The sequence below is a fragment of the Chanos chanos genome, chromosome 7 (genome assembly GCF_902362185.1).
Source record: "Chanos chanos chromosome 7, fChaCha1.1, whole genome shotgun sequence".
Taxonomy (NCBI): domain Eukaryota; kingdom Metazoa; phylum Chordata; class Actinopteri; order Gonorynchiformes; family Chanidae; genus Chanos; species Chanos chanos.
In genome coordinates this window covers 3864682-3891658 of record NC_044501.1, presented here as the reverse complement: position 1 = coordinate 3891658, position 26977 = coordinate 3864682, and the positions used below count along the sequence as shown (strand labels likewise).

The 26977-nt window shown below is 39.7% G+C and overlaps 3 protein-coding genes, 1 long non-coding RNA gene and 2 pseudogenes across 4 annotated transcripts in view; 5 read left to right on the top strand and 1 right to left on the bottom strand.

The window, feature by feature from the left end:
- Nucleotides 1–996, top strand: part of LOC115817160 (tripartite motif-containing protein 35-like) — a 12470-nt gene extending 11474 nt beyond the window's left edge. Inside the window, exon 7 of the mRNA XM_030780407.1 lies at nucleotides 944–996. Within this exon, the coding sequence (XP_030636267.1) occupies nucleotides 944–996 (53 nt within the window). The remainder of the gene's footprint in view (nucleotides 1–943) is intronic.
- Nucleotides 997–1485: 489 nt separating this feature from the next.
- LOC115817159 (nuclear factor 7, brain-like) lies at nucleotides 1486–2661 on the top strand. Its single transcript, XM_030780406.1, has 3 exons — nucleotides 1486–1893; nucleotides 2210–2305; nucleotides 2410–2661. The coding sequence occupies exons 1-3, from the start codon at nucleotides 1486–1488 to the stop codon at nucleotides 2659–2661; spliced, it is 756 nt and encodes a 251-aa protein (XP_030636266.1).
- A 6307-nt stretch (nucleotides 2662–8968) lies between these two features.
- LOC115817588 (uncharacterized) lies at nucleotides 8969–9664 on the bottom strand. The gene is made up of 3 exons (XR_004025435.1): nucleotides 9577–9664; nucleotides 9407–9472; nucleotides 8969–9215 (listed from the first exon to the last, which is right to left on the bottom strand). It is a non-coding gene; the product is annotated as an uncharacterized LOC115817588 (long non-coding RNA).
- Nucleotides 9665–11575: 1911 nt separating this feature from the next.
- Nucleotides 11576–12547, top strand: LOC115817158 (tripartite motif-containing protein 35-like; annotated as a pseudogene).
- A 295-nt stretch (nucleotides 12548–12842) lies between these two features.
- On the top strand, nucleotides 12843–13856 carry LOC115817157 (zinc-binding protein A33-like). Its single transcript, XM_030780405.1, has 3 exons — nucleotides 12843–12850; nucleotides 13040–13158; nucleotides 13318–13856. The coding sequence occupies exons 1-3, from the start codon at nucleotides 12843–12845 to the stop codon at nucleotides 13854–13856; spliced, it is 666 nt and encodes a 221-aa protein (XP_030636265.1).
- Nucleotides 13857–15662: 1806 nt separating this feature from the next.
- Nucleotides 15663–23337, top strand: LOC115817155 (zinc-binding protein A33-like; annotated as a pseudogene).
- The last annotated feature ends 3640 nt before the right edge of the window (nucleotides 23338–26977 follow it).

Genomic DNA, 26977 nt, shown 5'->3' with positions numbered 1-26977 from the left:
GTCATCCCCACATATACAGTGTGTTTCCTAGGCAAACAGACAAGAGTGGGAAAACTCACATGCATTTTCTCTCTCTATATCCCGTGTAGTGGATATGTCAGAGAGTAGCACACACACAAAAACAATCACCACTGCCCTAAAAGACACACAGAACAAAACACACACAAACACACACACACAATCAGCACTGCCACGTACACACACATATTGAAATACACTGTCTCTCACTTTAACGCACACACACGTACTCAAATGCTTTCAGTCTCAGACACACACACACACGGGTGGCATAGGCTACCTGCTGCTCCTACGTTTGACTGACAGTGTCTAGAACAAACCTGATAACACAGATACTGTAGGAAAAGTTAGACTCACTAAAGGAGACAAAACTCATCATGAAAAAAACAAAGAACAAAAGACAGTAAGTGACACAAAAATGGATTTGGTCTTACAAAAACCACATTAAAACTCTTCTTTTCTTCTCTTCTTCCATTACATCAGAATTTTAGAATCTTTCTCCCGTAGTCTCAGTTTAAGCACTCAGAGACACAGATAGAAGAGGAATTTGAGAAACTTCATCAGTTCCTCAGAGAGGAAGAGGGGGCCAGGATAGTTACACTGAGAGAGGAAGAGGAGCAGAAGAGACAGAACATGAAAGAGAAGATAGGAGAGATAGATGAAATGATATCAGCCCAAAAAGAAATTCTACTTTGTTGCAAGAAACAAAAGAAGAAATGAATTTTGTCTCTTTCTCAGACCAGTGCTAGTTTTCAGCCTTGTAGTTACTGTGAGGTCAACAAAGTTAAGGTGACTGCTCAAGTTTCCGTCATGGTATTCTTTGACATCTGTGGTGTACTTTTATTGTGTCATATATCGCTGGAGTTCTTACTTATTGTCATAAAATAATCTCTTAACCATTTGACTTCAACCTGTGTCCTGTCAGCGAACCTTACATTGAACTTCATGGTTGATCAGCTGTATCTGAAAAAACTGTAGCCACAAACATTAGATGTTGATTCATTTTCACTCTGTGTTGTCTGGTTAAATTGTGATTTTAGCCAGATTAAGGAGTACTTGTGCTGTACTTCTGTGGCCACCTTCACAGCTGCTTAAAACTTTGTTTTTCGTTCATCAATTCTCATGCCATGACATTCACTGCTAATGCTCCATATGGCTTTCTTTACGCTTTGGTAACTTCATTTTATGATTTTTTTTTTTATGATCAAACCACTTTAGATTATAGCTTTATAGGTTTACAAAGATAGATTACAGTGCTACCTTTGAACAAATGGCTTAGCTATATTCCCTGACCTCGTCTTAATGCTGCGTTTGCTTTAACTTCCACCAAACACAGCAATAAGGAACCATCCTGCAGTGGTGAGCTTTAGGTTGCCTTTATAGGGTAAGATCTGTTCTGCCATTAGACATCTGCAAACCAAAACCAGAGCAGCCGTTTACTTTGACTGACGTTCCTCGTTTGAAGTGATGGCGTCGTCTCTCTCTCTGTTGGAAGACAAGGTGACGTGTCCTGTGTGTTGTGATATCTTCACAGATCCTGTAATTCTGCCCTGTAGCCACAGTTTCTGTAGAGTTTGTATTAAAAAACATTGGGCAGACAGACACGCAAAGGAGTGTGTGATCTGCAGAGAGAAATCGTCTAACCGGAATCCGCCGCTTAACCTGGCACTGAAGAACGCCTGCGAGTCTATTAAAAAGATTAAGAAGGACAGTGGCTCTTCTGGGTTGGTTCCCCATAGCTTGTTTTGCACACAGCATTCAGAACCTCTACAGTTCTACTGTCTGGACGAAGAACAGCTGGTGTGTGTGGAATGCATCTCCCAACATCAGACGCATAAAATGTCCTCCATCAAGAAGGCAGCCTCTGAGTTTAAGGTATGGGTAGTGAGTTAGAACAAATGCAACGTATAAGGCATATATGCATTTGATAAATGTAATAATGAGAAAAATACAACAATAATCATCATCGCTGTCGTCGTCACCATCATTTTAGCTCATCGTTATGAATCGGACATCAATGTTTGATACTTGATGCAAACTATTTTTTTTAAAGAGTTATCTTGAAATGAGCAGATGATACATCCTGTCGTTTATGTTTTTTTTTTTCTTTCTGAATGAGAAGGTAAATTACGCTGAATCAGTTTTTCAAATTTGCCCTCATTAAAAACACTGTTCTTACAATGATTTATAGAAAGGTCTGGAAGCACCACTGAAGATACTGCAGGAAAAGTTAAACTCACTAAAGGAGACAAAACTCATCTTTAAGAGAACAAAAGACCATATAAAGGTAAGTGACACAAAAATGTATTTGGTATATCAAAAAGCACCTGAAGACTCTTCTTTTCTTCTCTTCTTCCATTACACCAGAATTTTAAAATCTTTCTCCCCTAGTCTCAGTTTAAGCACTCAGAGACTCAGATAGAAGAGGAATTTGAGAAACTTCATCAGTTCCTCAGAGAGGAAAAGGAGACCAGGTTAGCTACACTGAGAGAGGAAGAGGAGCAGAAGAGACAGAACATGAAAGAGAAGATAGGAGAGATAGATGAAATGATGTCATCGCTTTCCGAAACAATGAAGGACATAAAGGAGAAGATGGAGAGAGATGATGCACTCGTCCTACTGGTGAGAAAAACTAACATTTAGGCTTTCGGAAGACACACACCAGGAAAACAAAGGAATTAATTAACACATCCAAAATCACATTAGTGAATTTATTGACACAGCAAATACATTACTAAATTGCATACAAGATCTCATTATTTATAAAATTAGTGTCATGTATTAACAGTGAATTTTTTTACAGGAACACCAGGATATCAAGGAAAGGTGGGTTTTCTCTATTTTATTATTAGTAATAGAATCAAATTCAAAGTTAAGTACAGACTGAGCCAGTAAAAGACTCCATACTGTGAGTATTAGCCAAAGAAACTGACAACCTGTTAGGCCAGGGACATGAGCTACAGGTGGATGAATACAGACAGGCTTCAGAAGGTGTAACCTCAGTGACAGCGCATGCTTTCCATTGTGTACAAGAGGGTTTGTGGTCTTCATGTCGGAACGCACATAGAGTTAAGCCCAAAATTATTCATACCCATTTGGATTTATAGTGACTTTTTATTTGACCAATGGGTTTCATCTGGCTGGAAATGATATAACAAGTGTCGGAGATGTTAATGATACATTTTCTATGTGTGTTTTTTTTTTGTTTTACATTTTTACTAAAAATGCCATATCCAAAATTATTCACACCCCCTTGAAATTGTCAAAAATTTTTGAGAAAACGCAAGCTCCTGTACTAATCCAAATGCTTCTGGTAATTTCTACCATGTTCTAGAGCGTTATACTCAACTATAAATTGAGAACAGCTCATGCAGTTGTTCTCTAGTCAGTTCCTAGTCAATTGCATGTCATGTCTAAAACCAAAGAGCTTAGTGAGGACCTCCGGTTGCACATTGTGGCTGCTCACAAGACAAAGAAAGGCTATAAAGCCATTTCCAAGAGTTTAAGTGGCCAAAGTGCAAAGCATGATCTAAAACTACAAGGAGTTCCACACTGTGAAAAATCTCACAGGGTGGGGTTAGGAAGCTAAAAGCGACAGCTGTGCTGGCTAGGATGGTAGTGTGAGAGGCTTTGAAGAATCCAAGGATCACCACCAAGGCCATCCTGATGAATCTGAGCGATTCTGGTACCAACATCTCAATGCAGGCACTCCAGCGGACACTGCACAATGCTCGTCTCCATAGACGCCACCAAAGGAGGACTCCACTTCTCCAAACAGGCACACAAAGGCTCGCCTAGACTTTGCAAAAGCTCACCTGGACAAAGAAGAAAGCTTCTGGTCCTTCGACCACAGAACTGATGACCAAAAGCCTTCCTCTTTTCTGTCTTGGAATTGTGGAATCCTCCTTGGTCGGCGTCCATGACAACCAGCCTTGCGCAGTGTCCGCTGGAGTGTCTGCCTTGAGATGTTGGTTGGTTGAGAATTGACTAGTAACTAACTAAAGAACTACTACTGTTGATTAGAATGCTCGAGAACATTGTAGGAATTACCAGGACCATTTGGAATGGTATAGGAGCTTGCATTTTCTCAAATTTGCGAAAATTTTAAGGGGCGTGAATAATTTGGGATGTGAAAATGTTAAAAAAAAAAAAAGAAAGAAAACAAATTTTAACATTAACATCTGATGCAATGTCTTGCTGTCTTTTGTCACTTGATTGTCATTTCCAGCCGGATGAAACCTACTGGTCAAATAGAAATTCACTATAAATCCAAATTTGGCATGGATATGAATAATTTTGGGCTTAACTGTCTGTAAAACAAAATCAGTCCAGTCGAGTAGAGAACAGGTGATAGATATTTACATAATTTCCAATCAACATAGTCATTAAGTACACGTTGCAAAAAGATAAACAACTAAATAAAAACATTATTAAACACTAATCTAAGTGTGATGAAGCAAATAAGCGTATCATTGTAATTGCACAATAATAGCCTCTGTACACAGAAAACCTCCTTGACTTCTTCTCTGTTAGAATTAAACACATTGTAATAACTGGTTGCTGACGGTAAATCAATATGGGTACAATATCAAAGTCATAACTTTAACATCAACTTTAGAATAACTAAAGACACTCATTGATCTTTGCTTTGTTTCTTATTCTGACTCTAAAGACCCAGTGATTTTGGACCCAAACACTGCCAAGGACTCTCTCACCCTGTCTGAAGCTCTCAGCAGCTTCACACACACAGATACTAAACAGAACCTTCCAGAAAACCCAGAGAGATTTGGGAAGTATCCTGAGGTCCTGGGCTCTGAGGGGTTCTGCTCAGGAACCCACGTCTGGGAGGTGGAGGTTGGAGACAGTGAAGACTGGATCATAGGAGTGGCCAAAGAGTCTGTAGAGAGAAAAGAGGAGACGATGGCTGTTCCAGAGGACGGATTCTGGACCACTGAGGTAAAAGATGGTGAATACAAAGTAGGGACCTCCCGAAAATCATGCAGAGTTCTTAATGTGAGACCGACACTCACAGAGATCAGAGTGACACTAGACTGTGAGAAAGGAAAGGTGTCATTCAGTGACGCTGTCAAAGACACACATTTATACACTTATACACAGAGTTTTACTGAAAGAGTTTATCCATACTTTTATTGTTACAGTGAACAACATCCACTGTGTGTGAAACCAGCCAGTGTCTCTGTATGTATGTCGTGAGATCATGAGTGTGTGTAACTGAGTGTGTGAGAGCATAACAGTCATACTGGTAACAGTCCAGTCATGTCTGTTACTGAGTGACGTGTCATTCATCTGATGGGGGACTTATGCAAATAAAAGAGCAGACTAGAGAGAGAACAAAAAGGTGGAGACGCTGGCTCTGCTTATGTGAAATGAGACAGAAGCTGTAAAAAAAACGAAGTTAAACGAATTTATACTGATTTAATACATGTAAGGGTTTCTGTGTTATCAGCATAATGTACTAAAGGGAAAGAAACCTGAATCTAATCAAATTTGTTAATAAAACTCAACATTTGTTAAAAGAAATAGAAATCAGCTGTATATGTTTAGAAAGGAATAACAAGTAAACTATTAAATAAACAAACGAATAAACAAATGAAGAGAAATGCACTTTGATTCCAAAACACTGTTTCCAGTTGAAGCTGTAAGTAGCCTATCAATTCTAATTGTTCAGAGGTCCATAAAGTCAAGATGTGTGCTGCTGAACTGAATTCTCTGTGAGAGGGAGACTTCAGTGTATCTTTATCTTGACATATTGGTGGACATTACAATCATAAGAAAAGCTTCTTACTCATCTGAACTAGGTTGTTTATTTTATTTATTTATCTATTTTTTTTCCTCTATGGGGGGGGGGGGGGGGGGCCCAATGGTCACTGACACTACTCGAATTTATCGGGGGATGGCAGGTTAACAAAGGGTGATGCATTTTGGTCATTTTGCTAACAAGGGGGATGGCACCCCCCCCCTCATCCCCCCCCACTGTGTATTTCTATTAGCCATCGCTGAGTCTGGCAACCTAAGGGAAATCAGTAATGGATAAATCCCTTGGTTTACTGCACTGCTTTGTATTTTAATAGACATACAAATTAAATGAGTCAGAAATTTGGTTAACTTTAGATGTGCAAAGCGTAGACATACCAGTCTTCTTAAGACTATGAAATACAGACTACTCTTCTCACTGAAAATGAATGTACGGTAATAGTCAAGCACGACTCATCTCATTTCCCTTGACAGGACTTACAAAAGCGGAGAAAGTCAGTCATTTTGCCAATGCAGTATAAAATCAGAGATGACATTGGTTGACATTCAGGGTCAAAATGTCCTAAGTTGACCTCAAGCTGGCTAGATGGACAGAGGACTCGTGCTTTTACATCGGCAGTGTGTTGCGATGTCCTGGCGAGAGCTTGTGAACGCAGTCTCTCTCCCGCCTGTTGGATCACCTACAGGTTGCGCTTGACGTGGGGCAGCTCTGATATGGTCTCGGTCTCCGCCATCAGCTGTTCCGCCTGCTGATAGTAGAGCTCCCTAAAGGCCTCCATGTCCATGTTCCCACCCGTCACTGGAATGCATGAGCAGCACTTCGGTCATACAAACCAAGGTGACATGTTGTCAAAATGTTCCATAAACCTGGTCTAGCTACATTCTAAAAGGAAAAAAAAATGAAATACGATGTCCGGACTTTAGTTATGTTTAGGTTTTTTATACAATACAACACAAGCAGACAGACAGTTAAATGAGTCTCAGCAACTTGACATCAGAGACCTGTTTGGTGCTCGGTATTTTCCACAATACCAAAGGCCCAGATGCTCCAAAATACCATACAAGTATGGTAAACACCTCACTACATTTAACGATACACTTATGAAAAAAAAAAAAAATAGACAACAGCATGTGTGACACCCTCATGAATGAGCCAGCATGTTATGCTATGCTATGATTACCATACATTTTCCAATAAGGCTAGTCAGCTAACCGGCTGTGCCTACAACAGCACGGCCATGAGGCACCCTACCGACAGTTTTTAAAAGAGCTCACCTTTAACACCTCTGTGCTTTATAAACAATCCACTCTCTATTCTATAAAGCGTTGATTTTATGACTCTCTTCTTACTGGAGGCTGTTTGTTGCCTGGGAAAAAGGTGTGTACAGCCAATCAGATGTCAGTGGTGTTTTGTCATGAGAACCAGTGGGACGTCTGACCTGGATCAGACTGGGCACCCCACTCCTTAGGGACTTTTCATATGTAAACTGTGTGATCACGGACTGTGGCAGCCTATTTATGTACTGACTATGTGGTTGTACCTGGCAATTCTTTTCTGATATAAGTTTCAATATTAAATGAGAAACACAGATTTTCCTACATTATAAATCTTTGTTTTTTTTTTTTTGTTTTGTTTTTTTTGTTTGTTTCTTTGTTTTAAAAACATCCATCTGTGGTTTATACAGTTTCTTCAAAAAAAAAAAAACCCAAAACAAAACAGAAAAAAACCTTTACTTGGGCATGCTCTACTGCCAAGAACAAAATCTAAATTATTAAGGCAGCAGTTTATTTGACTGATATAGACTTCTTCAGCATGACAGCAAAATAAGACATCAAGCATAGGCGGAGTTTGCAGAGGGGGCAGAGGTGGCATTGCCCCCCCCCCACCCCCAAGCAGCTGAAATATGTCACTACATTGAGTCTAAAATAGGTCCAATAACAATATTTCTTGTATAAAAATTATGGGTGTAACGGTTCACCAATACGAATCGGAAACTGATTTTAACGTTAAAGATGCGACTACATCGATACGCAGACTCCTGGATAGATCTAAATGTGCCATGAGCCGGTCGATGGCCCGATTCTAAAGTTACGAATCGGTTGACTGAAGCTTCCCTGCTAATTGTACTTTAGCATAAGCTAAGCCGCTGTGGAAGACTCACTGATCAAACAGAACAAGCCATGTTACTTTCAAAATAATAACGACCGCCTCTCATTCACTAATACATCTGCACTGCGTCTCACCCTCACCTTTTATCTTTTATGAGAATATCGTTAGCGTTGCAAGGTAAAAACATTAACAACATGTCCAACAACGCCGACACAGTTTACAGTGCACCATCAATTTTAAAATCTAAAGTTTGGAAGACATTTGGATTTTATAAGTAAGAGGGAAAATGGGACAAAAGTCTGGCCATTTGAAAGGTCTGTAGAACAGCGATTAAGTACAGCGGTAGCACGACAAATCTTACCACTTGGTGAGACGGCTTGGTGAAGCCTATGTGAGACCGACTTCACTTAATACAGTCAAAATGTTTGTTCATACAGTAAGTCTTTTTTTTTTGTCCAACTGTGTCTATTGGAAAAGTAATAAACACAATGACATGTAATTCTGAAATGATACATTTGTCTTCCACTTTTTCTGTGCCATCAAGTGAACAAAAATACTTGAACTTTTATGAAATATATCTATTTGAGGGTAAGCAATGCCACTTTGATAGAATTGGCTTTTTTATGTATAATGGAAAATGAAAGTGTACATTAAACAAATGCTAAGAATTCAGACTGCATCCTGTCGAATCGCACCGAATCCTCCCATATTAATATTCTCCCCTCACCCCAGCCAGAGACCAGGAAGTGGAAGTGTAATAATGTCTTAGGCCTCAAAACGCCCCCCCCCCCCCCCCCCCCAGTCTTTTCCAGAACCCACAGTTTCTGAGTTAAGAGACCGCCTGATCTAAAGTGTACTGAACATAAAGCCCGAGGACCTGAAGTTAACAACACTGTGATTTTTTTTTTCTTAATAATCATTTGTATCTCACCATGAAGAGAGGCTACAAGTTCAGGTTTTTGTTCCAGCACTGCAGAGTGCGCTACAGTGAGCCCCACTCCCTTACACGAACTTCACAGACACAATACAAACCAACTGAGACTGGATCAGTTTGAATTTGGCATTTTGATGCAACTTTACTGAAATTTGTTTTTAGGATGTCCCACAGAGGGACCAACATCTTGAGCTGATTTATGAAGCCATAGTAAGTACACAAAACTGCATTAAGTGCACAAACTTCACATTATTCCAGCGTTGCCGTCATTCAGAGATCTTCTCCCTCACTCACAGCAGGTGGAGTCACAAGTATCAGCCTTGCACACACAGCCAGACGCGCACGTACTGCAACGGCATGGACAGCAGGAGCAGCAGCCTGCGGAAACAGTAAGGACCGTTAGTCTAAAGGGGTTACACCGTTAGGCAGAGGAAACTTCTTGTTCACACACAAACCAACATCCAAGTAAAGAAAAAGCTTGAGCACTGGCTCTAAAATGAAATGAATACATATCTGACTGATTAATTACTGTACCGCAGTCTTCCTGCATACATGAAACTCAAACTTACTTTTCTTGCAAGATGTACACTGACAGTTCGTGCACTTGCAGGTTGAATCGCAGTTGCAAGTCCCGGCTGCAAAGAAATATTTAGTTAGTCCAGACACCGTAAGCGCATTTACCAGGGTTCTATAATGTTATAATTCAGAAAGCAAAAAATAATATTAATCGCGAACTTACTCTTAGCACAGTCGCAGGGATCCATTTTCAGCGAGTACTTTTGATTTCCGAAGCAAACCTTGGAAGTGTCCGTTCTTGACTAAGTCACAGCGGGGTCAGCGCATAACGACTGTTCCGCTTGTCACTGCTTTTATAGAGGCCGGGACATTAAGACCGAGTGCAAAATCGCGAGCAATCAAAGTACGCGCACGAGTCACCTCATTGAAAACACTATCTGTTGACCAAAAAACAGTGTGCACTCCGTCACGCTTTAGGAGAGCAACTCCTGCCCGATCGGTTTCTTTATTATTTTCAACACTCTCACTCGAATGACTGAATACTGATTAAATAAGCCTACAAACAGAATTGCATTACTAAGATACCATCGGGACACGAGTATTGTTGATCATTCATATTGTTTACAAAATGACATTACTCAGACATCGAATATCGAGAACTGTATTTGGATTCTGGCATATAATAAACTGTTCAACGTATTGAATTGGCCTATGTTTTGAATCAAATGACTTAGTATATTTAACAGATTTGGGGAAGACAGTGGTGTGAATGAAAGTGAACTGGTTTATTGGTCGTTGCGTTCGGGTTCGTTTAGAATTCCTATCAAACTGGTTAAATCACTGATCTGTTTTAGTAAAGAAGTTTCGATTCATTTTTATCGATACAAATGCCAGGCTTTTGACCAGGTTTGAGTGTAAAGCGCTGATTGTGCACACGGCACTAGACGCCGTCAGCGCTGAGTCACCGTGAAAAGAGAACCTGCGCTCCCCCTGTGGTCTCGTGTCGGGAGCAGAGTAAACGTTGGGGAATTCTTCATTTTGCGCCCGATCCTCTGATGTTGCTTTGGATGTGTTTTTCCGTTACCTCTTTAAATATTTGAGTCATCAATTAACACTGATCTCATTTAAGCACAGTGTTGCATTTATTAGGACATCATGTGCCTTGTCAGCGAACCTTACTCTAGAAGGGTTTATTTTATCTGCTGTATTCAATTATTGAACCAGATTCTGATTTTCTTCCTCATATGAAGATGCCGATTCGTTTGAACGTCGTACACTAACTCTTAGGCACTGGTTTGCGCTGAACAAGATTCTCTCGTTCTGTCTCACAAAAATCTGTTCCACAGGCAGCCCGAAGATTTCTTTAATGTAGCACTAAACTTTGAAGTGCAGAAAGGACTTTTAATGTGCTTGTATGGACCATTTTATAATTTTACCAATAAGTCGATCAAAAACGTCTTCTACAAAAGTGTCGAGATCTTAAGAATTTGTCTGGGTACATTTTTGTGAAACATTCTATGTCTTGTTAAATTCATTGCAAATATTTAGTGCTTTTAAAAGAATCGCAGCAAGCACCATTACTGGACGAAAGAGCACTGGACATACGACATACGCTGTCTCACTGTCGCCCAGTTCTCTTTTTTGTCTGTTACTTAATCCAAATTAATACAAACGTCACCGCCCGCCCTTAACCACAAAATAATGAAATCTGACAGTAACGCCGCCCAAATGTCAATTATGACTGGAATGTTTTCAAGGCTCTACAACGGCTCTCCCCGTTTCAAAATGAGACTATAAATGTCATACTTTATTCAGTATTCAGAAATGAGAGCGATCATTTCAGGTGAGGATGTTCTCATGCTTGATTGGTTCGCCTCCACCGGACCACGAAGGATGTGCGTTGTTTGGTTTGTACGGTTTGTGAGGGTTTTTTTATCGTTTTTTTTTTTTGCACGTTTACCTGAAAACCGAACAAGTAGGCCTACCTCAGCAACTCGAAATCAATGTGAATTTGAAACGGTTACCACGCTATTACTTTACCGATTACTTAAATAAAGTTTCCTGTTGTTCGTCAGTATTTCGTCCATTCAACAAACAGTTAATTTCGTTTCCTGTCAACTTTTGTTTTGGTGAAAGTGAAAGTATTAAGACAGTCGAGTACGGAAGTCGTCTCGTGAACGTTGTCTGATAACGAATACACTCTGTTCTCTCTGTTTTAACCAATGGCATCTTCTCCGTCTTCGCTGGAAGACGACCTGACATGTCCTGTGTGCTGTGAGATTTTTAGGGAACCTGTAGTCCTCTCCTTCAGTCACAGTTTCTGCAGGGAGTGTCTGAGGAAGAGTTGGAGAGAGAAAGAGCGTAGAGAGTGTCCTGTTTGCAGACGGACGGCTTCTAGAAACGACCCTCCTGCAAACCTGGTTCTGAAGAATATCTGTGACTCGTTCCTGAAGCAGAAGAAGGTCAGAACTCCTTCTGGTTCTGAGGGGCCGTCGTGTCCACTGCACCATGAGAAACGTCAACTCCTTTGTGTGGATGAGGAGGAGCTGGTGTGTGTGGAGTGTGTGTCCCAACACCATCAGAACCACAGCCTGTGCCACATCAGTAAGCCAGCCAGAGAACGCAAGGTAATGATAAGACTTCTTCTACATGACCTGCAGATACATGACAGCTGTCTAGTCAGTGCAAATGAGAAACTGAGCTAAATAACTGTTTGAGAATTTTGTTAAGAATGGCTTTGCTACTGGATTGTGATCGTTGTTTATAGGAGAACCTCAAAACATCACTGAGAACTTTAGAGGAAAAACATGACTTGTTTCGTAGGACAAAACTCACGTGTGAAAAAATAGAAGCACATATTAAGGTAAGTGCCACTTAAACAGTTCAAACAGCAGAAAAATGTATTGTTCTCTTTCTTCTCTTGAACATTTTTTTTCCTCTTTTTTCAGTCTCAGACTGAAGTCACAGAAAGACAGATAAAAGGGGAGTTTGAGAAACTTCATCAGTTCCTCAAGGAAGAAGAGGAGGCCAGGATAGCTGCGCTGAGGGAGGAAGAGGAGCAGAAGAGACAGAGGATGAAGGAGAAGATTGAGGAGTTAGATGGAATGATGTCATCGCTGTCTGAAAGAATAAAGGACATAAAGGAGAAGATACAGGAAGATGATGCAGTGTTTTTACATGTAAGGAAAAATTAAAGTTAAACGGGCTATAGACAACATGTCAAAACAGCAAGTCATATATATATATGTATGTTACTCACGTGGACAGTAAAGCAACCTCTATGCATGTAAACAAACAAACAAATAAATAAAGGAATAAACACAGGAGGGTGGGGTGACCTCCATGGCAAATATTATGAGTCCCACAATAGCACCAAATGGTAATTATCTGGCTCCAAGCATTATGTGTGTTCGTTCTTACTTTTTTTTAATTTCCTCAAAGCAGCATCACTTACCAGCATTACCTCTTTTACAGGGCCACAGGGAAACAATGAAAAGGTGATTTCTGCCATGTGACACGTCAAAACCCCAACCAGTACATTCATGCATGGCAATATCAATATGACTGTTAATGTTACTTCTTCAGGTACCAGGATTGACTCTCTTTCTCTCTCTCTCTCTCTCTCTCTCTCTCTCTCTCTCTCTCTCTCTCTCTGTCTCTCTCTTTCCATCTGTGTGTCTTTCTAGGGCTCGGTACACACAGTCAGCCCCAGAGTTGAGGTCAGGAGCTCTGATTGATGTGTCTACACACTTGGGTAACCTGAGATACAGAGTGTGGGAGAAGATGAAGGACATTGCTCCATTCTGTGAGTATTAGAGCACCCAGATCCAACACACCCATAACATCTACTGCTCTACAAAAGATGTGGTAAAAATGCCAAACTGGGAAAAAAACGATATTCCTATTGTGGTCTGAGACACTAATTTATCTACACTCTGTTTTGTTTCATATTCGGACTCCAAAGATCCAGTTATTTTGGACCCAAACTCTACGCATGAGTCTCTTGTCCTTTCTGAAGACCTGACCAGCTTCACAACCAGCGATATTGACCAGGAGCTTCCGGAAAACCCAGAGAGATTTGGGAAATATTGTGAAGTCTTGGGCTCTGAGGGTCTCTGCTCGGGAACACACGTCTGGGAGGTGGAGGTTGGTGAAAGTGAGAACTGGACTGTGGGAGTGGCCAAAGAGTCTGTAAAGAGAAAAGAGGAGAATGTGTCTGCTCCAGAGGAGGGATTCTGGACCATAGAACTGTCTAATGGTAAATACCTAGCTTCAGTCTCTAAACAATCAGTTAAACCCCTTACAGTGAGAGGGGAAATCAAAGAAGTCAGAGTAACACTGGACTGGAATAAAAGAAAAGTGACATTCATTGATCCTGTCAATAACACATACTTACACACTCACACACCCACATGGACTGAGAAGTTGTACCCATACTTTTTCAGTCCCAGTAAACACCCACTTCGAATAAAACCAGTCAAAGTGTCAGTATATCTGGGATAAGTGTAAAAATTAGAAATGTTCATGTCTGAATATATAAAACATTAGTTGTAGATTGGAGAAATGTCTATCTATCTATCTATCTATCTATCTATCTATCTATCTATCTATCTATCTATCTATCTATCTATCTATGATATCACCTGTACTAAACTATTTATTTGTTCAAAACGCTTTTATTTTATGCAATTTAAACAGAACATTTGCTGTTATTAATACAACAAACATCAGTTATCCACACATGTATCACATTTAAAGTTTTGCTTTTAACAAAAAATAAAAAGACATTTTGATTCCAGACCACTTCTCTCTAGTTTGAAGTCTGTCTTCTGTTTCACAATATGATTTCTTCCTCAAATAAAGATGGTGATTCCATATGTGGAATAAACTGTGGATAAACCCAAACCATAAATAATCATAATATGTTATTTATATATATTATATATATATATATATATATATATATATATATATAAATAAACACACACACACAATAACTGGTGAACGAGGTGAATTAACCAGTGGTCAGTAAACTGGTGACACTCAACACTGATAGGCCAAACACACGCACACACATGTCTCTGACATCAGCTTGCAGGTCAAACAGATACACAGTTAGAGGAAAATTTGAATATGTTCATTTGGGCTGGATTGTGTTACCAATAATTCATCACTGTGCAATTTAGATTTTAAAACAGTAACAAGATGTGTTGTTTGTTTGTTTGATGAATAGCCAATAATTAATGAAATAATGAGAAAATAGATGGAGAAATAGCAGTAGAGGACTGTGTAGTTTAAATGCATTGTTCAGGTTCCTGTCTGAGTCATTAGACATGATGAAGATCTGGCTCATGGGATTTCAGATCTTCTGAGTGACAGCTAACAGACATGCAATACTGTCAAGAACTTTACATGAGGAGTGTGTGTGTGTGTGTGTGTAATGTCACCAGAATTCAGTCTTCAATCTGCCCTCTTCTGGTCATATTCAACAACTGCAGTTTTACACCCAGACTGTCCTCTCCTCATATCCATATGCAGAAAGCTTTTTTTTTTTTCGAATTGATGAACACAAGAGGTGAGTTTACTGTACCAGTTGGAGCTGACTTCGAATATAATGGATAGTCTGAAATGGATCACACACTGAACATTTTTGACACCTGTTCCATCTTCTGTCAGCTTCTAGGAACAAATTTGTCTTTCTTTGTCTGTAGATTTCTAACTGAACGTTTCTTCTGAGGATTTCTTCTTTTCTTAATCCAATACACCATTAACACCTCATAAACCATTACAACAGTAAGGCTTTAATCAGACATAATCCAGAATCCAGAGTGCAAACAGATCCTGGTCCCAAACATGATAAACAGGCACCACAGGAATCAAAGCCAATAAACAGATCAGGGCATGAGCACAGATATTAACACAGGATCGACACGACCGCGCACTCATAGCAAAGCATAACTTCGCAAAGAACAGTGAGGTAGGCAGGGAGGACATACTCACAAGTTTATAATGAGACAGTGAGCAGGGTACAGACGCGTGTCATTATGGGTGCATGAGCTGAATTACCTGACAATCAGTAAACCAGCGAGACTGAAAGCTTATAGGAAAAATCTCAGACAGGTGGAGACAGAGGTGTGTCAACTAAGTCAAATCTGAATTTGTCTGAACAGTGAAAGGAGGTTTTTATGGCGGTCTTTATGGTTTTTATGGAGGCTTAAGTTTTGTTTCTGTTAAAATGAAAGTGAAGTCGCTGCCAGGTGTTTAAACAGGAGTGAAAGTGATGAGCCATTTGTATTTGGAGTTTCAGTGATGGCGTCGTCTCTCTCCTCATTAGAAGAGGATCTGTCATGTCCTGTGTGTCATGAGATATTCCAGGACCCTGTGATTCTTTTCTGCACTCACAGTTTCTGTAGGAAGTGCATTGAGAGAACTTGGACGGAGAGGGAGGCGAAGGAATGTCCCGTCTGCAGAAAGAGATCAAGTATATTGAATCCTCCACTGAACCTGGCCCTGAAAAAAGCCTGCGAGTCATTTTCAGAACACAAGCGTGCCACCGTGGCCCCGGGCTCTAAAAGGCTCCTGTGCCAACAACACCACGAGAAACTTCAGTTCTTCTGTCAGGACGATAAGCAGCTGGTGTGTGGGGAGTGTGTGAACCAGGAACATCAGATGCACAGTATCTGCTCCGTTAAAAAAGCCGCGTCTGAATGTAAGGTAAGGAGATGCACGGTATCTGCTCCGTTAAAAAAGCCGCGTCTGAATGTAAGGTAAGGAGATGCACAGTATCTGAATCAGAAATAGTAACGTCACTACTGACAATACTGGGGAAACAATGCAAGAGTTTGGTTTATGATAAATAGTGTGTTTTGGGCTTGACACAGGTGTGTGTTAGGTTTGACCAGGAAATGCAATGTTTTCCTCTTTCACCAAAACGCCCAGGCTATGTTTGGGCTAAAAGTATCTATCTACAAAGTTCCATAAAAGTGAAGACGTCTGTCATCATTCATGTGTCCCGCATGCATTTTCACAATTTGAATATTCATAATGCTAACGATAAAAAGGACTTTTTTGTAATGATTATTTTTGTGTCTCGTATAGTTGTTTATCTCAACAGTGGTCACATACTGACAAAAAACAAATCATACAATTTCTAAAACTCCTAAACTTCACAATTCTAGTCTATAAGTCTCATTATTTTCTAACATTAATAACTTCAGTATATTTGTGTTTCTCTTTGATAGGAGTCATTATTATAAATATATGCTGATGTTTATAGTTTTTTGGGATTATTAATATAGATTAAATTAGATTATAGATTAAATTTAAGGGAACCGCCTGAACAGCAACGCAATTTTTTTCAATTACAGGATCAGCTCCAAACTCCACTGATGGCTCTGCAGGAAAACCTGAAGTCTTTAAAAGAATCTAAACGTGTTTGTTGTGAAATATGCGCTAGTATCAAGGTGTGTACTACACAGACCCATTTCATTCTTATATATCAGGCCTATAAAACCATGTGTTAGTGTGTTTTTTTTTATATATATCAGGTCTATAAAACCATGTGTTAGTTTTTTTTTTTTGCATATGTCAGGTCCATAAAACCATGTGTTAGTGTTTTTTTTATAAATCAGGCCGTTAAAACCATGCGTTAGTGTTTTTCTCATATATAAGGCCGATAAAACCATGCGTTAGTGTTTTTCTCATATATAAGGCCGATAAAACCATGTGTTAGTGTTTTTCTCATATATAAGGTCTATAAAACCATGTGTTAGTGTTTTTCTCATATATAAGGTCTATAAAACCATGTGTTAGTGTTTTTTTTATATATAAAGCCTATAAAACCATGTGTTAGTGTTTTGGTTGATTCTGTGTCTCTGGACCGTTTGACTGGTTCTGTTTTGCTGTTTTTCAGTCTCGGCTTCAGAACACAGAGAGACAGATTAAGGATGAGTTTGAGAAACTTCATCAGTTCCTCAGAGAGGAAGAGGAGGCCAGGATAGCTGCGCTGAGGAAGGAAGAGGAACTGAAGATACAGAAGATGAAGGAGAAGATTAAAGAGTTAGATGGAACGATGTCTTCTCTGTATGAGACAATAAAGGACATAAAGGAGAAAATGCATGGAGATGAGACAGTGTTCTTACAAGTAAGGCAAGAACAGCAGTAATATCAACTTCAAGTTTAAATGCTTTTATTGTAATTATACTTTGCAGTATAATAATGATAATAAAAATAATAATAGAAAAAACATATTTATTAATCCCAGTGTGATACAGCACAAAAACAGTACAAACACATTGAAGGGGGAAAAACGCAAAAAATCTAATGAATAAATAAACAATGAATAAATTAAAAAATATATTATATAACATTATAATACAATGCTACCTCTTTTTTTTACAGGGTTATATGCAAATCAAAAAAAGGTAAAGTTTCTTATTGTACATTCAAATAAAGCTGTGCAGTGATATTACTGTCCCTGTTTGTTCTCACACAGAGACTCTGAGAGAGACTTTCATCACTACTTCTCAGCACAGATACAGTACAGTGCTCTGGTTGTCTGTGAAAGTTTAGAGGGTCTGGAAAAGATTCTCCTCATTTCCAAACTACAGTGTTTGCCATGTGTCAAAAGAAAAATACCAGATGAGATTTGAAAAGGACATGTGATTAAAACACAATTTGAATGAACTGAAATATAGAATTGAAGCTAAAGCAGGTGGCCTTTGTTAGTAAGTGTACTCCTGTCAGAAGGTACAGTGTTACGAGTGAAAAATACTCAGTTCCTCCGACACAGTGTAGCACACACGAAGGCCAGGAAAAGTTTGTTTTTTTTCTTTTTGTAAACAAAACACTTATGTCTGTGCTTGGTAATTCGTGCCTCACAATTGCTTGGGTAATTCATCAGTGTATTTTTCTGTCTGTTTTGGAATTAAGAAGTGTGTATGTGTGTCTGTGTGTGCGTGTGTGCATGTGTGTATGTGTGTGTGTATGTATGTGTGTGTGTATATTTCCAGAGCCCTGAACACACATCCAGTCCCAGAGCTGAGTTCAGGAGCATTAACAGATGTGTCCAAACTTCTAGAAAATCTGAAAAATAGAGTATGTTCAAAGATGATGACCATCTTTTTACCTTGTGAGTACCAGCATCTAGAGTTGTAACACAATACACACACACACACACACACACACACACACACACACACACACACTGCTTAACCCTTTACATATTGCAACTATTTTGCATTATATTCAAATTTTTTTTGTTATTATTATAATTATTATTTTAATTAAATATTTTATTCAGCAAAGTCGCCAACAAAATTACTGAAGGAAATGCAGTCTTCAGCCACAGCAGTGTCTCATCAGTCAGTCCCACACAGATCACAGAAGTCACCGGTGAAATTACCGCAGGCCTCACTGTGTGTCACGACACCATGTCCACCTGCACAGCAGAGATCCCCAGCATCATCCCCTGGAAAACTGACAGCAGAATTATCCCTGTCTGCAAAACCAGCTCCACCATCAGCACAAATGAAATCAGACCAGTTCAATTTATCACTGTCACCAGTATCACCAGTATCACCAGAATCATCGCCATCATTATCACCATCACCATAATCAGACTCATCACCAATGGACCAATAAAATCATTCTCACTTATTATCTAAGCCGTTTATCCTGATTAGGGTCGTGGGGGTTGCTGGAGCCTATTCCAGCGCTCATAGGGACGAAAGACGGGGAAACTCCCTGGACATGTCGCCAGCCCATCACAGGGCAGACACACAGACAAACACTCTTACACACACATTCATACCTAGGAGCAATTAACCTAACCCCAGACCTTCTTGCTGTGAGGCGACAGCGCTACCAACTGCGCCATTGTGCCGCCCCAAAATAAAATCAATAAAATCATTTGATTCTTAACAACATTAATCATTTACAACACTTTTTATTATTTTATTTTTTTAAATACTTATGCAAATATTCAACTTAATTGATTAAAAATGAAGATGAAATGATTGCGTTTTTTTTTTTCTTTCTCCGTGGAATATCACTTTTCAGTTTTAGCATTTGTAAATCACTATACAACAGTTGAACAAATGTGCATGCGAATAAATAAAACAAGTAGCCAAACTCAGTCCCTCTGCTGCTGTGGTCTTTATTTGGCTGACGGTTCTCTTTTTCTCTCTCTCTCTCTCTCAAAACACAGACTGTACACACACACACACACACACACACACACACACACACACATATATATATATATATATATATATATATATATATATATGTTTATTTTGCAGTTTTGTAGTTCCAACATTTGTATGATCAAGTTAATTTCAATGATTTGAGATAAGAACCAGATTCTACAGCATACTTGTCAATTTTCATAGCATCTTGCATTTTTCTATAATAATAATAATAATAATAATAATAATAATAATAATAATAATAATAACAGCAACAACAGCAACAACAATAATAACAATATACTCTTACAGGGTCACATTTAAGAATCTGAGCAATAAAGACAGACCTGAAATTTTCATATGGTTCTTTCATATTCTTTCATGTGCATTCTGTCATTATATACCTATATCCCAGGGTTTCCGTTAGCCAGTAATTACTGTTTTTTGCTGGTAAAATGTATAAAAAAAAAACCCCAGGAAATTAAGAACTTGCTGGTCAAAATGTCCGGTAATGATGCTCATCCAAAACGTAGCTATAACGAAGGCCCTATACAGGGCATTTGTGTTTTGACAGCGAGACAGCCTGTTAACAACCTACAGTACTTTCGGCCATGAAGTGATGACTGAATCAGCAGACGCACCTCTCATTGATGTCAAATGTGCACGACGAAATGTAGTGGCAATGATAACGGTGCTCCACGGTTATGGGGGTTTAACTTTTGCAACAGCTTGCAAAGTGCTTATTTATGAGTTGAGTGAGTTGCACCCCGAGTGGGCTACACTGGCTAAAATTGCCTGTGTTCTGCCCATGTCAAGCGTGTCAGCAGAGAGGGGCTTCTGCAGAATCAAATTAAGACAGCGCTGCAAAGTTGTCTGGGGGAGGAGAGAGTGATGTGGCTTATGCGCCTTGCAAACTACAAAGATGCATTGGACACGTTTGCTTTCAAGTCAGCAGCAGAGGACTTGGCCACAATGAAAAAAGGAGAAAATAAAATGTTATCTGGTAGCCTATAGGCTACATTTGATACCATGTAGACCTAGCCTTAAACAGGCTACAGATGTCACAGGTTACAAATGTTTGGTAACAGCTTACATTTTAGCGACTAATGTTAAGGTTTTGCTCAATTGTTGCTGTTCATTAAATAGTCAAACTGATTCGAGGCTGTTGTCATTCTTTCGTTATCCTAAGTGTACATTATTTTTGCATTTGTAACATAGAATATTATTGAAATGTGACCAGTAAGTTTCAGATTTATCCAGTAAAATAAATTCTTTTCAGACACAGGACCGGCAAGAAAAAATCCCAGCGGAAACCCTGCTAAATCCATACCTATCAGCCAAGTTAACAGGGTGTTGCATGTTCATCCTTATCTCCATCATTTAGTGGTGGACAGACTGCACTTTACACAACGGTTGATGGACAGTTTGTGTCAAGGAGCATTCCTGTCTGTGAACTTCTTCTGTCAACAGTTCACAGACAGGATAGAGTCACTTCTGGGTCTGCACCCATGTACCTGAACTTGCTAATATGGTCTTATGCTCCTTCTCATCCACTGTGTTCCTCCAAGGAACATGGTCTGGCATTGCCATCCCCACACACAAGGCAATCTCAGTCCAGTTTTCATTTGTGGTTCTCCAAAGGTGGAACAAGCTACCAACTGCCATTAGAGCTGGGACGTCCCTCTCTGTCTTCAAGAACCTCTTTAAGACTCACCTCTTCCGAGAGCACCTCCTCTCCTAACACCTAACATCTCTAACACCCTAACATACCTAACTCACACCTACTGTGTTCTTCTCTGCCTAATCTCCTGCTCTTTGTCTTGAAAGAAAACTCTCACTTAGTGCTTGCACTTTGCCCTGTTTAATAGATGTAATACTTAATGCGTACTGAAAGGTCTCTCACTATACTGTAGCTTGAACTGTTTCCCCACTTTAAGTCTCTTTGGATAAAAGCATCTGCTAAATAAATGTAATGTAATGTAACATGCCAAGGTGACCCCTATGGCTCACTAAAGTACAGAAAGATTAACAATCTTGGATTCCATTTTTGCAGTTAGCTAGCATGCACTTTTTTCAACTGCATCATAGAATGCTTGCGCTAGCATTAACAGTTTTAGTTAACCTAGCAAACAAACTAACTTCTTGACAAAAGTTTGGTAGATATACATTGAAGTTAGCTCATCAGCTGATTTGGGAGGAAATGTTTGTATTTGTATGGGTTGAATTGGAAGTTGTGTTGGATAAAAGCGTTTGCATAATGAAAAAATGTAAATGTTTGTAAAAGTTGCTACCATTGGCGATCACAGTTTTCACACACATTGTTGTAGCATTATGAATGTGGGGATGGTTCACTGTTAATCAGCACTCACTGACTGAATAAGACAGAGGAGTGGACGCAGGCTGTCAGGCTACTGTATCCAGTCAGCATACTCTTACAGAAAAGATGTCCTGTGTGACAGAGAGAGAGAATTAGTTATGGCGTTCCAACATTAATGTTAAAACCTCTTCCTCTGCCATATCATGGTATGGTGTTTAACTATGTTTCCTATGATTTAAGTAACTGTTTGAACAACTGTTGCATGATTTGAGTAAACCATTACATTATACTAATAATATGGTCTCTTTCACAGGGCCATATGGACAGAAAGAAGATGTAAGTTCTTCATTCCATTAACCTGAGCAGTACAATCAGACCTGACATATCAATTTCCAGCCTTAACTTTTAATTCCTAAGACAGTGCAGGGCTCTCTTGCTTCCTTGCTCACTCCTACTGTATTTGTATGTGTGTGTATGTGTGTGTGTGCGTGTGTGTGTGTATACCTGTGTGTGTGTGTGTGTTTCCAGAGCTAAGTACACGCCTCCAGCTCCAGGGTTGAGTTCCGGAGCTCTGACTGATGTGTCTAAACACTTGGGTAACCTGAGATACAGAGTGTGAGAGAAGATGAAGGACATTACTCCATACTGTGAGTATCATGAAACTGATATTGACATTAAAATGAAAGTATCAGCTAAAGGCTGTGATGCACCTCAGACAACAGTACAAGAATATGCACAAGAGCATAGATTAGTCACTAACAAGGTCTGTAAGTTCTGAAGCAAGGCACACGTTTTGGTGTCCTGTGGGTTCCCAGGACAGGTACTGGAACTTGCAAGGGAAAAAGTTATAATTTGTATGACATATACATGAAAATTCTTGACTGGTGGTGGTTAAAAATTAGCGTTTCAAATTAGTAAGAATGTCTGTGGAGGACATTAAAGTGATATTCTTTATTGATTCCACTTTGTTTTGCTTCTCCCTACTGACTCTGAAGATCCAGTGATTTTGGAACCCAACACCGCACATGGTTCTCTCATTTTGTCTGAGGATCTCATTAGCCTCACCTACACTCAGACGGAACAGGAGCTGCCTGAAAACCCAGAGAGGTTTGCTGAAAGTGCTGAAGTCCTGGGCTCTGAGGAGTTCGTTTCAGGACAACGCAGCTGGGCGGTGGAGGTCAGAGACAGTGAGAGTGGGATCACGGGAGTGACCAAAGAGTCTGTAGATAGAAAAGAAGATGCCACATCTACTCCAGAGGATGGATTCTGGACCGTAGAACTGATTGATGGGGAAATCAAAGCAGGAATCTCCAGAGATTTAGAGAGAACTCTCAAGGTGCTAAAGAAACTCCAAGTGATCAGAGTTACACTGGACTGGGAGAGAGGAGAGGTGTCATTCACTGATCCTGTCAATAACACACGCCTACACACTTGCACACACATTTACCGAGAGGTTGTGCCCATACTTTTACAGTTATAGTGAACAACACTCAATACGTATAAAACTAGTGACAGTGTTGGTGTATGTGAAGAACTGTTAGTGTGTTTTCCCATCTGTTACATAACATGTGTGAGATAGTAGTAACTGTCTGGTCATGTTTGTTAGTGACCTTTAAAGTCCTTTTATGTACACATACACACACACACACACATACATGTGTTGATATTGTGTTGATAGTGTTGTTTGTAATGAGACCACAGTCAAACATTATTACAATACTACATAACCATGGAAATACAAGAGGTTCTAGAATAGGGAACTAATTATCCGCCAAACAAAGACTGGAATGGAAATGTTTGTGACATTACAGAAAGGTTCTTATTGATTATTGCTGTGGGAAACACGTGTCAGAAGTGGTCAAAAGTTCAGAGATTCTTCCAAGCAGAGACATATGAATAATAACTTCACGTATATGTAATTGTAGAGACATCGATTTTTCAGAAAGGATTTGTAGAATAGATATTATACTCTAAATTAATTTTTTCTTAATAAGGCAGAACTATGAGTCCATGAACACCAATACATGATAGAGATTATCCAAAGACTCATACACAAACAGACTGTTGTATGTCTCCAATATCATCTGGATAACAACCTCCAATCTTCTCCATTATCATTTGGATAACAATCCAGACCCTCACTCACTCATTATCTAAGCCACTTATCCTGATTAGTCCTGTGCGGGGCAGACACACAAACAAACACATTCACACCTAGGGGCAATTTAGTGTCTCCAATTCACCTAACCTGCATGTCTTCGGACTGTGGGAGGAAACCCACGCAGACACAGGGAGAACATGCAAACTCCACACAGAAAGGACCCTGGCCACTCGGGAATCAAACCCGAGACCTTCTTGCTGGGAGGCGACAGTGCTACCCACTGCACCACCGTGCCGCCCTCAATCCGGAACCATCAGGACTTAAATCATGCATGAGACTAATTGAACTGGAAGTTTTTTTAGTTTATGATGCAAGGTTTTCAGGGGAACTGGAATTCTTATGTTTTCATTGCAATGCTCCTAGCTGCTCCTGCTCCTAGCTGATAGTACGTATGTGCTCACTGGTGTCAGGACGGGTTAAATGTAGGCATGCACCCAACCAAGATTTTTGAGGTTCTGCCGAATACCGAACCATACTTTTACAGTCCCAGTAAACATCCACTTCAAATAAGACCAGTCAGTACAAAGCATCAGTACATCTGGGCTAAGAATGTAATAATTATAAACGTACATGTCTGAATAGATAAAACATCAGCTGTAGATTAGGGAAATATATCTATCTTTTCATAGTTGATCACCTGTACTAAACCTATTTAAATGTTTAAATAATCCATAATAAACCCAAAACATAAATAGGTCTTTAATACTGTAGTGTGCTGTACTGTAGTTATTCTCAGTGGTTGTTAATGTGGAATGGGAATTCCTGCTTCTTTCTCACTGTCCTTCAGCTCTCCAGCTTCTGCCTCTTTTCTTTAATCCACATTAATCCACATTAAACCACATTAAAAAAAACCCAAAAACTCAAAATCACTGTATTTTAATAGGGGTACGTCTTAACTCATAAGGTTTGATGGTTACACTGCCCAGTATATATGTGTGTGCATATATATGTGTGTGTGTGTGTGTGTGTGTGTGTGTGTATATATATATATATATATATATATATATATATATATAAACACACACTCATGATAACTGGTGAATGAGGTGAATTTAACAGTGGTCAGTAAACTGGTGACACTCAACACTGATAGGCCAAACACACGCACACACATGTTTCTGACATCAGCTTGCAGGTCAAACGGATACACAGTTAGAGGAAAATTTGAATATGTTCATTTGGGCTGGATTGTGTTACCAATAATTCATCACTGTGCAATTTAGATTTTAAAACAGTAACAAGATGTATTGTTTGTTTGTTTGTTTGATGAATAGCCAATAATTAATGAAATAATGAGAAAATAGGTGGAGAAATAGCAGTAGAGGACTGTGTAGTTTAAATGCATTGTTCAGGTTCCTGTCTGTGTCATTAGACATGATGAAGATTTGGCTCATGGGATTTCAGATCTTCTGAGTGACAGCTAACAGACATGCAATACTGTCAAGAACTTTACATGAGGAATGTGTGTGTGTGTGTGTGTGTGTGTGTGTGTGTGTGTGTGTAATGTCACCAGAATTCAGTCTTCAATCTGCTCTCTTCTGGTCATATTCAACATCTGCAGTTTTACACCCAGACTGTCCTCTCCTCATATCCATATGCAGAAAGCTTTTTTTTTTTTCGAATTGATGAACACAAGAGGTGAGTTTACTGTACCAGTTGGAGCAGACTTCGAATATAATGGATAGTCTGAAATGGATCACACACTGAACATTTTTGACACCTGTTCCATCTTCTGTCAGCTTCTAGGAACAAATTTGTCTTTCTTTGTATGTAGATTTCTAACTGAACGTTTCTTCTGAGGATTTCTCCTTTTCTTAATCCAATACACCATTAACACCTCATAAACCATTACAACAGTAAGGCTTTAATCAGACATAATCCAGAATCCAGACTGCAAACAGATCCTGGTCCCAAACATGATAAACAGGCACCACAGGAATCAAAGCCAATAAACAGATCAGGGCATGAGCACAGATATTAACACAGGATCGACACGACCGCGCACTCATAGCAAAGCATAACTTCGCAAAGAACAGTGAGGTAGGCAGGGAGGACATACTCACAGATTTATGTCTTTACAGAGAACAGTGAGGTAGGCAGGGAGGACATACTCACAGGTTTATAATGAGACAGTGAGCAGGGTACAGACGCGTGTCATTATGGGTGCATGAGCTGAATTATCTAGCAATCAGTAAACCAGCGAGACTGAAAGCTAATAGGAAAAATCTCAGACAGGTGGAGACAGAGGTGTGTCAACTAAGTCAAATCTGAATTTGTCTGAACAGTGAAAGGAGGTTTTTATGGTGGCTCAAGTTTCGTTTCTGTTAAAATGAAAGTGAAGTCGCTGCCAGGTGTTTAAACAGGAGTGAAAGTGATGAGCCTTTTGTATTTGGAGTTTCAGTGATGGCGTCGTCTCTCTCCTCATTAGAGGAGGATCTGTCATGTCCAGTGTGTCATGAGATATTCCAGGAACCTGTGATTCTTAACTGCAATCACAGTTTCTGTAGGAAGTGCATTGAGAGAACTTGGACGGAGAGAGAGGTGAAGAAATGTCCCATCTGCAGAAAGAGATCAAAGAAGTTCAATCCTCCACCTAACCTGGCCCTGAAAAAAGCCTGCGAGTCATTTTCAGAACACAAGCGTGCCACCGTGGCCCGGGGCTCTAACAGGCTCCTGTGCCAACAACACCACGAGAAACTTCAGTTCTTCTGCCAGGACGATAAGCAGCTGGTGTGTGGGGAGTGTGTGAACCAGGAACATCAGATGCACAGTATCTGCTCCGTTAAAAAAGCCGCGTCTGAATGTAAGGTAAGGAGATGCACAGTATCTGCTCCGTTAAAAAAGCCGCGTCTGAATGTACGGTAAGGAGATGCACAGTATCTGCTCCGTTAAAAAAGCCGCCTCTGAATGTAAGGTAAGGAGATGCACGGTGTCTGCTCCGTTAAAAAAGCCGCGTCTG

Coding starts and splice junctions, on each gene's coding strand:
- LOC115817157 (XM_030780405.1), top strand. Junction 13,159..13,317: donor GAAGGACATTGCTCCATTCT/GTGAGTATTAGA, acceptor CGGACTCCAAAG/ATCCAGTTATTTTGGACCCA.
- LOC115817159 (XM_030780406.1), top strand. CDS start 1,486: ATGGCGTCGTCTCTCTCTCTGTTGGAAGACAAGGTGACGTGTCCTGTG. Junction 1,894..2,209: donor AGGCAGCCTCTGAGTTTAAG/GTATGGGTAGTG, acceptor AATGATTTATAG/AAAGGTCTGGAAGCACCACT. Junction 2,306..2,409: donor GAACAAAAGACCATATAAAG/GTAAGTGACACA, acceptor TTTCTCCCCTAG/TCTCAGTTTAAGCACTCAGA.